Genomic DNA, 10,488 nt, shown 5'->3' on the forward strand with positions numbered 1-10,488 from the left:
AAACAATCACAATACACTGTGAGTGCAGAGTTCACTGGGTAAATGCTTGATGTTTATTTAGTTTGATATAGGTCCATTGGATAATATCTGAAAAGATTGAGTTTTGCCAAAGCACACACTATCTGATGTGTGTATTTACAATTATAGCAACATGATGCAATTGATATTATCAAATCAAATAAACATAAAGTACTTAAGGAGTAGTGTGCAGGCATCACCTCTGGGTCAAGTTCAAATATTAGTCTCTCAAAACCAATAAATGTAAAAAACAGTTTTATCCTCGACATTGTTTCTTTATTTTAAAAAAGGAGTGCAATTATAAACAACAGATTATGAAAACACAGTTCTTATACTTATCAGCAAACAAAAACACAATAAGAAAGTAAATCCTGAGTTGCTCAAAACAAGTACAAGGCTATTTTTTTTTTTGAGAAAGGCCGCTTTAAATTGGCACAAAATGTGTGGCAACTTCCAACTGTAGCTGTACCACAACACACAGTGAAGAAGAGCAGAGGCAGATGAATGGACGACCTTCTCTCGCTTTAGCACATGCTACTCAGGGCTTGTTCAGTGTATGGGCTCTTATGCAAAACTTCAGTCATAGTGGCTCATTGGCCGAACAGTAACAGGACGGTAAAAGTGAGTGGATGGCAGAGCTGTCTGAAGGATGAGGCAGGTCACACTAAGAGAGAGTCTCTGCTCAGTGCAGCGCTCTGTTAAGAACACAGTGAGACCACATATTAGTGTCAGTGCGTTCAAACATAGTCTAAAAGTCTAAATGCAGGTGAGTTTGTGCTTAGCTACGCAGAAATCATGTGACTCAAGCTGTGTAAGTGCAAATGGATAGAATTTCAAATTACTATTCTGACAGGCACACAATAAAACTTAAGACTATTGACCATTTGTGTAAAACTACAAATACTATACATTTTGATTCCATACATTATTATTGTTTTAACCATATATTATTTAACAAGCAAAACTAATGTACAAGTGCCCCATTGCCATTATGAATACTGATACTGAAATGAAATCATGTTTAGTATTTGGGTTCAGAGATAAGGTTTGTTCTTGGTAGCATTAACTTTAAACAATGCTTTTTTTCTACAAGTAACTCACCAGGTTTCGGTTTCTGTCCCTGTCCTCTCTGCTGCCCTGAAGTGTGTGGGACATCCCTGGAGGTGGCCGGGTGTAACTGAAAGGCCGTGAGGCTGGAGGCTCAACAGTTCGATAGTGCTCTGCACCTGAAGGTTCTACAGTTCTATAGCGGTTTGTGTTGGGACCTGCCCTGCGGTGCCGCTCCGCCTCCCACTCGGAGTAGGGAGGTAAGGGGTCGTCCTCTTCTGGACGGTTGCTAGGCGACCTGCTGTAGAAGCTGTCGCTGCCTTTGCCTCTGGAGCTGCCTTTGGAGGGAGTGTCACTGTCCTCGTCCACTCTAGCAGCCCCCCTGTCGCCTCCGCGCCCTCTGGCTTTGCTCTCCAGCACACTGGTGAGGTATGCATCATCATAGCCTCTGTTTTGATACGGTCGACAGGGACGATCACTGTCCCATGTGTCTGATCTTTTCCGTGGTAAAGGGGAGGGGCTGCGGCGTCTCCAGCCTTCCTCCTCGTCTCTGTAGGGGCGGCGTGGAGGGCTGTAGTCCCGCTCATAAATCTGGTCTCGACGACAACGATTGCTGTACGATTGAGCAAACTCTTCTAACTCGTCAAGGGAGCCAGTCCGCCCCCTGCGGCTTAAAGTTTTTCTCTGCACATGCTCTGACCGACGACCTGCAGTCCTACAGTGAGAACATAGGGCTGCGTTATTAAAGGAAATGTTTACAAACAATGGCAATGACACGGCATGTAAAATGTACCTGTCGTCTAATTCATCATCTGAGTGGACGGCTCGGTCCCACTTATATCTGTGACTCGGAGCCACTGGAGCCGCTCTGGGCACCGACCGGTCATCCAGGTCAGGGATGGGTGGCAGCGCCTTCATCTGCACCTTCTGATACGTGTTTCTGAAGTCATTGTTGCCCCCTTCATGAAGAGAGCTCAACTCAGAGAGACTACTGGCTGTGGAAAATAGAGGACAAAGAAGAAATTGACTAACCTATAACAGAATAGGTAGTAATGGTTCATAGTTTGTATACGTCTAGTCTAGTAAAACCTATTTAGTAGAATGAGGGATGAAGAAGCACAAAAACATGCACAAAACAGGGGCACTAAGATAATATGAACCTGCCGACACTACTGGCTTACGTTGCAGTGTAGCCATCTTGGCAGAGGGCAACTCAGCCAGCTCCTTTTCTATGTAGTACAAGACTTTCATTGAGTCCTGGTCTGGACTGGCTTTCAGTCGGTAACCACTGCGCACTGTGGATGCGGCCAAACAAACATACATAGGCACAAATATGACCATGCAGGACAATGTTGCACAACATGAATGACAAAACACACAGACAATGACGAAAGTTAGAGGTAAAGACATGGACGTTAGTGATGTTAGAAAAGTCTCAACGACAAACTTAGAAAGTCTCGCCGCTCACCTCCAGCTAAATTATTCTCCACTGAAGGAAGAGAGATCATTTTAGGCTCAAGGTGGGACGATGGGGCAATAGGCACCACGGATGGGGCCACAGAAGGCACAGCAGGGATGTAATAAGGATACACAGGAATTTGAGCAGACTTTGCAGATTTTGCCATCTTTCCAGCTTCATACACTGATAGAAACATAGATAATATAATTAGTACTCTTACTGTATATTATGAAAAGTATACACCAGCTACTCACGTAAACAAAACAAAACATTCAATAAACTATAGGCATTTTGAATTTGAACCAACATCGTTACTGTTCCTCTGTACTCACAGTGGCGCGGGCAGCAGCAGGTGTCGGGGCAGCAGCAGCAGCTCAGGTAGCAGCAGCAGGAGTGAGGGCAGCACTGGCACCAGCAGATCCCCAACAGCAACAAGAACAGGAAGCTGCCCAGCACCACTGAGCCCACGAATGCCCACTCTGCAGGGCAAACAGGCGCGTCACACACATCACTGGACTCTTATTACTTAATGTAACAACAACAAGCCCAAACGAACTGAAACATGAGCTTAAATCAAAGCAATGTTAAGCCGCTTAATCAGTCTTGTTTTATTAGTTTTTATTGGTTCTATTGGTCAGGAAGATTAATAAAGCTGCTGCATGCGAGACAGTGCAGTGCAGGTGAGGTAGCGTACCTGGCATAATCTCCAGATCAAACTCAGGCAGGAGATCGTTCTGCTCACCTGTCCTGCCTGGAGAGAGAGGGAGAGCACAGGTGAGGGCGGGCAGACGAAGCAGAGTGTAAAAAGGTAATGCAAATAAAAGCCTTTGCAGGAAGTTTAGTGTTCATGCATATCAGGGGGTTAATAAGCAGAAGGAAAAGCATCACTGTCTCCAAACATGATAGTTCAGTTGTGTCACTTCATTTGAACTTCTGCAGAAGATTGTAGTCTATATAATTTTTAAAGAATGGAGTTTGTGGTCCTGTCGTGTAAGGTATGGAAATGTAATCATCAATGGAAGATGATATGCTTGAAAACATGGAGAGTCACACACTTTTGCAAAGGAGTTGATTTTGAAGTACAACGAGGTACTAAACAACATAATTTTCAAGATAACTGGAAGCTTGTGTAATTATTAGTATAATCAACAAATGAGCCAAATGAATCTGTGACCCCCTCACTGAACCTCCACAGTCCACAGAAGGGGCGGGTGAAACAATGATCTCCATAGCCAGCCAAATTATGATACAGTGCTTTTCTCTCCCCTCGTTGATCAGAAAACGGCAGAAAAAGCCGCATCTGTTGCATCTGATTCTAAAGTCACAAAGCAAATCTAAACTGTACAATTATCACCCACTCCTAGTTAAGAACTCATGCCAATAAATCATTCAACTTTGAAAGAATTGTTTTAGCTTAAGATCGCCCACTTGTCCACCTGTTTCCTGCACATAGAGTTTAATAAATGGACACATTACAAAGCACACAACTACAAAAGGAGCATAAAGGAACATGCATGTGAAAACAAAGAGACAGCGCTGGAAAGTAGGGCAGCCGATCTGGGACAGTTGGTTACAAAAAGGCCTCAAAGTGTGTCATAGAAGTCATAGAACTATAAAACAAAGGCTCCGTTGTGAAGTAAAACAGACTGGATAAAATGAAAGAACTCGAGTCAGGAAACACCTCAAATTGAACTGACAAAAAGGAATAATAATCATTTTAAACAGTGGACTGACTTTTGGCTGGTGTTTTACTTGGAGGACGAGCCGTAACGCTATAATTATTGTAATAACCACTCACCTGATCCCTCAGACTGCAGGGATGAACACACCGTGAACATGGCCCAACTGTGCTGAGTGGGAGTAAAGCCATAAAGGCTCATTTTCAACTGAACCAACTTTTTGGAGCTTTTAATCATATAGTGATGTTGTTCCCTCATGAAAAGCCTTTGGGGATTCTTCCATAATTCAATCTATCTCCTCCTCATGCGCTCAATAACACTGTGTTGCACCAGCTGATAACATATGGCGTTGCTATTTTTTTCTCTTCAAGTCAAGATAAACTTGTTCTGGTCTTTTCTGAGCTCCAGCTGCCTTCACTGCTGATATCTGGCAGTCATTCTTTTTAAGTCTTATTAAACTTTTTAAGCCTTTATTTCCAGTAGTGTGACATTCCTGCTGTTTAGCGTTCACAGAAACTATAGGCTCAGTCACTTGAAAGGGTTATCTAGACATATGCATTGATTTGAGTTATTATCAGGAAATGCCAAGGCCAAAAAGGTAAGTTAAATACATAAGACTAGGCACGAAAACTCTAATCATGTAGGAAATATATCCCTTGTCTCTTGTCTCAATGGGTCTTACTATGTTTAAAACCTGCTAACCCAGACTTCAGACAAACATGCTCTGAAAGTCATGTTATTCTTGTATTAGTTTAGAAGTAGGTTTGTTTCGTCTTTTCTTTTATGCTCTTGGATATCTTTAAAAACCTGCACTGTGCACTGAATCCAATCATCGCAATACGTCGGAAAATAGGCCTGTTTAACTGCCTACACCTGTGATTAAGATAAATATATATCTACGAGGAGTCTGTCCTACAGTGCATACCGTTGGCTTAGTGAAAGTGAGTAACCTGATAGAACCACACAGCTATGTGGCGCTGAAGCAGGCAGAGGGAGCACCAAAGTAAGTACAAATCTTTTCCACACATTCAAAGATCACAAAGTAAATAAAAGGAAACTAGACGAAACCAGAGAAAGGAGGAATAACGGCTCAATAATGTAATTTGAGAAAAAAAAGTATCAGTAAAAAGCTTATTCAGGCATTGAAAAGTGTAAACCTCCACTTCCTCTTCTCTCCATTGGACTGATCATAATCAGATTAGTGCACAGCTGAGCATGTTGGGGCACACTATTGTCAGCTGAATCAAAAGCATTGCTACAGTAAAGCCCTGAGGTCAAAGTTTACAGATGTTCTTCCTACTTCTTTATCTTTCTTAAGAAGTCTTAAACACAAACTCTTGATACATGGTTTATAAAACAGAACAAAGCGACAATGGCAAGTTAGACTGAGACAAAAGGCTCCAAACGGGAGAGTATTCCTGAAAACATGACAACTGAAACATCTTACAATGTGGGATTATTTTAGCAGGTCGCTAAATTTGCACAGTACATCCTTTGTAATTAAGGAGGCAAAATGATTTACCAAAAGTACTAAGTCTAATACAGTTCAAGTGAGTCAGCGTCTGCCTTCTTAAGCTGACCAAACAATAGTCTGTCATGGCTTAAGTCAAGAGCCTGAAGACAAACAACACTCAGCTGTTTCCATAGCTACCAGGGTACAGAACTTAAAAAAAAGGAAAAGAAAAGAGATCCATAATTATTCTAAATTGAGCATTTGAAATGAAAAAATAGGAAAACAAACCTAGTTTATGTTTAATTCTTAGTTTTGAGTCGTCCTGTAAATATATCTGTCTCCACATGAGTTCAAAACACTTGCCCCTCACCTGCTGATGTCATGAGGTGGTGATCCAATTTGTTTTTTGCTTTGTAAATTCAGCCACCCTCAGAAGACTTGCTCTGAGCTGTGAGTGCTCAAATTGCCTTCATGTCGATTCATTTTGTTATCACGTGTTGCATACCTTTACATATACTATTTAAAGTACAACCATCCATTATAAGAAAGGGTAATGTGTCTAAAAGTACTCAGGTAGAATCCTGAATACTGCACACTGTAGGACATTTTAGATGCTAGTAACGTAACCAAATCAAAGGCAAAGTGTTTAACGTAAACAAACAGGACCTTACCGAGCACCAGTAACTCGAGCTGGGCTTCGTTCTTCCCCTCCACATCATCAGCAATGATCACTTTGCAGAGATACACCCCACTGTCGCCCCACTGCAGCTCCCCAATACGAAGATCTGCCTCTGAGAGAAGACATGGAGTAGATTTTTAACCCAAATTTACAATAGGATATGACATGTCGCTTACGAAGAAGGACAATAATTAAAGCACTTTTCATTTTAAGTTAATGTTTGTGTCCTGGGAAATTAGAAATGACTAAATAAAACCGTGCATATTGGGAAGTATTTGGTTAGAAAGCAGGTGTTTTCCCAAGATAAGGCCTCCCCGCTGAATGAGTAAAAAGGAGGCTTTTGTGATTGTGTGTGTAAAATAAAGACAAAGGGGAGAACAGGAAACAAAGCGCGGCCAGCTCAGAGTGACGGATCTATAGGGCCAAAGGTCATCTGTGGCTAAATGTATCACTCGTCTAAAACAGAAGCCCTCCTTACTGTTAACGATGCTGATGTCCCTTTCTTTGTAGTGCTCTGCCAGCGTCATGGAGGCGCCCTGTGCCGAGGCCACGATCCGGCTGGTGCGCCCGCTGTCCGAACACTCCAGGTGAGACTTGGCGCCCAGGTCGGAGGCGCTCTTACCCAGGGACTCGGGCAGGGAGAAGGAGTCCTTGGTGCGGTCCCGGCAGAAGGACTTGTACCACCACTGCACCACGGGCGTCTGCGAGGAGCGCGTCTGGAACTGGCAGGACAGGACCACCGGCTGGAAGAGCATGGCGTGCTGACGCTTCTCCCGCATCGAGACGTGGACGCCATCGCACAACCAGGCTGGCAACGAGAGCATGAGAGTGATCAAGTTACTTTTATCAATAAGTCACGTGGAAGCGAGGACTGATCAATATCTTTTTCACTCTTTTTTATTACAAATAGCAATAATTGATATTTTATTAGGACATTTTAATACAGTCGTTAACCTCTTAACACCGGAACTAGGCCCATTTTCTCAAGTTCGGTTTTACCCAAATCTAACAGCTTCTCGACTGGAGCTTGCAACCTATAGGCCAGTGTAACACTCATTTGAAAGCTAAGACCTACAAAACTGATTAAAACTTTTTTTTGTCTCTTTCATGTCCTCTTTCGTAGTTTTTTTTCTTGCTTTCTTCATCACTTTTTCCCTTGCTTTTTGACATTTTTCTATTGTGTTTTCGCCACTTTTTTATTGTGTTATTGTTGCTTTTTTGGTCACATTTTTGTCACTAATTTGTGGCTCTTTTTTTGCTTTTTTTTATCACCTTTTAATCGTGGTTTTGTCGCTCTTTTGTTCCTGCTTTTTGAGGTATTTCATCCTTGTTTTCGTTGCTATTTTGACGATTTGTTCAAGAAGCTTTTAGATTTGGGTAAAGCCAAACTGGAGAAAATGTGCTCGGTTCAGGTGGGGGTTATGAGGTTGAGTAGAAATAAAGTGTGTCAATATCTATGACTAAGTTAATTACCAAACTTAGTCTAAATGAGGTCTACATTTGGAAGATCATGACTAAACTTTTACTTTTTCATTATTTAAATTGTAAGAAAAACAGTGTACACCTCAGTCAGATGGAAGACCGATACAACTGTATATTATTTATATATATGTGTAGTTTCTTGTGAATGAACATCATAACATTAATCTGGACACATGTTCTGCTGCCCATTGGATACAACCTTTCTTACTGTAAACCGTAAAAAGAGAACACAAAAAGTTGGAAACAGTGAGAACAAAAACAGTAGCAAATGTAACAAAACAGGAAGTCCCTTTAAATAAGTCATTGGCCTCCTAAATAATAATTCATCACACATCCGTTGCTTCAGAAAAGCAGATAACTGTAATCACCTTAGTCAAACAGGTCCCACCCATTGACTCATTGGCAGAAAATAGGGATCACGAAATATGTGTGGCGCAAATTACAAACTACGTTGCACCAGCACAGTGGATAAAGCGCTTAGTATTTGGCGAAATCGTGTTTAGTGCGTTAACATCCTTTCATTTCCTCCGGGACCGTTTCCACCTGATGTTGCGGGGACAGGATGAGCCAGCGAGGTTCCTTCCTGCTGTCGACCACTGGCACATTATTTGCTCAGGATACTTTCTTAACAAGTACTAGTTTTAGAGGTAGTTTTAGTGAGCTGCCACCACTTTTCTGCTTTCTTGTCCGTTAACTATCTTGCTGAGCGAATAAAGTGATTAAAATGGTGCCAATGGTGTCTTTTGTTTTGACTGTAGCTCAACCAGTGACTCCTCTGCCTGTGTGAGCAACTCTACCTGGAACATACTTGAATCTTATTAAAACAGAAGGAGAGATTAGGGGTGTAAGCGGGGGTCGGAAAGGGTGCATTCCAGACTAGGCTGTGTGTCTTTGGGAGAGGAGGGGGATGCCTGGAGATTGTGCAAAGACAGGGGGTTGTCATCACAGAGGGAGTGAGGGGAAAAGAGCCAAGTAGTACAGGCTACACTGGGGGTTTTCTCGAGATCTTCAGATACTCTGTTTAGGTGTGGCAGGAACAAGCATCTAAACATTCCCCTTTGTCAGGAAGCTAAAATGATGCAAACAAACTGCCCTTCTTGGAGCTGCACCGTTTTCTCCACGGGCATCTCTCTATAAGAAGTAGGGCATCAATGGATCAGAAATCAATCAAAAATGCCTCATTATAGCCCTTTGTTTAACCCTATAGCTCATATCTTTACCACATGCATATATCGGCTTTAATTACAAATTCCAATTAGGGTACAAAATCTTGCAACCCTAGTAACAAATAACCAAATGATCTTTTCTAAGCCAATAAAACTGAGCCACCAAAACTCCTCAAAACCTCCCACGCTGACCTTCACTGAGTGGCTGTTTTCATGGACCCGTCTATTGTTTAGGCTGTGCTGCAAACCTCCTCCCTCTGTCCCACTTGAAGAATGAGGATGGTGGGAGTAAGGGGGGTCACCAACTCTTGGCCAATGGGAACTTTAGGCCTAGTCCAGCTGGGTGCAAACAGGCCAATTAACAACCAGGGATTTCAAACCGCTACTTGGTAAAGGCTATTAGTTTAATGGTGATGAGAGAGCACTGTGCTCCAGCAACAAGTGCCAAACAGTGACTATTGTTCCCATCACTGTAGGCTAATGAGCAGGTCTGGCCCACAATCTCAGGCGCTTTCAAAACCTCACTTTATCTTTAACCATTCAACACTCACATATATTCAGGGGGAAAACTTGGATGCTGCATATTTCCTGAAAAGGGCAGACCTTTCCTCTCGTCAGTTTCCTGGCTCAACTTTGTCATGCATTCCTTCACATTGACTCAATATCCATCAAGAATTTGAGATAAGAGTAGCCTTCAAACCCGAAAGCTGCTTCTTCATAGTTGACCAAAGCTGGTCCATTTTGCAGTACAAATATGTAGGAAATTTTCTTACAAAATAGATCACAGCCTTAATTCTTTTTAATGTTCCTGCAACGACGTCCTAATAAACCTAAATGTAGGTTGAACATTATTTGGGCGCAAAAGCCAACTTCAGAGCAAACCAGAAACTAGTGTAAAGTGTCAACAAACAACCTCCAGGCCTTTCCAGTTTTCATCAGAAAAAATAAACCGCTGATGGCCAACTTCGATGGGACCTGCTGCGGATTAAGACAATCTCTTTTACGACAAAGAAACTCCAGGAAAATGATACACTACTGACCTGATACTCCCAGTAAAACTGTCAGATGGTAAAAGTCCATTCTCTATCAATGTATAGTGCACTTAATCCGGTGGACGCTCATCTCGTTGTCCGCTGGACCCGCCGCAAACAGGACTGAAGCCTCCGAGTAACGGGACCGTACCACTTTGCCCCGAGGTGAGTCTGCAAATGCAAACCGCACAGGACGCTGCAATGATCGTGCACGCCACACAGTGGCAGTACTGAGCAACTAACAGCCGGTCTAAACTAAAGCATCCGTGCACTAGATCTGTGCCCTAGTGCGACTGCTAAGTCATAAACAGATCTTTTATGAGTAATATGTTTTGGGCAGGGCTTAACCTTGTAGTTGAGATCTCGCTGCACTACCAGTGCACTAGGGAATAGCGTGGACTCTGTATAGGCAGGCTTTAAAGTCATTGTCTGGAAGTCTAAATGTATTAAGAATTTTATTTTTTAAAAAGTGCA

At 42.5% G+C, this 10,488-nt stretch overlaps 1 protein-coding gene across 2 annotated transcripts; it reads right to left on the bottom strand.

Annotated features, from left to right (window-relative positions):
- Positions 1-284: 284 nt before the first annotated feature.
- On the bottom strand, positions 285-10,173 carry ildr2 (immunoglobulin-like domain containing receptor 2). 2 transcript variants are annotated; one of them, XM_079562714.1, is made up of 9 exons: positions 10,024-10,173; positions 6,814-7,143; positions 6,328-6,447; positions 3,219-3,275; positions 2,857-3,003; positions 2,534-2,707; positions 1,859-2,060; positions 1,120-1,780; positions 285-713 (listed from the first exon to the last, which is right to left on the bottom strand). In XM_079562714.1, the coding sequence occupies exons 1-9, from the start codon at positions 10,061-10,063 to the stop codon at positions 678-680; spliced, it is 1,767 nt and encodes a 588-aa protein (XP_079418840.1). In that variant the 5' UTR covers positions 10,064-10,173; the 3' UTR covers positions 285-677. The 2 variants fall into 2 exon arrangements, with proteins under 2 accessions (XP_079418840.1, XP_079418841.1); XM_079562715.1 differs by lacking the exon at positions 3,219-3,275.
- Positions 10,174-10,488: the final 315 nt, after the last annotated feature.

This window comes from Gobius niger, assembly GCF_951799975.1.
Source record: "Gobius niger genome assembly, chromosome: 9".
In the NCBI taxonomy this organism is placed as follows: domain Eukaryota; kingdom Metazoa; phylum Chordata; class Actinopteri; order Gobiiformes; family Gobiidae; genus Gobius; species Gobius niger.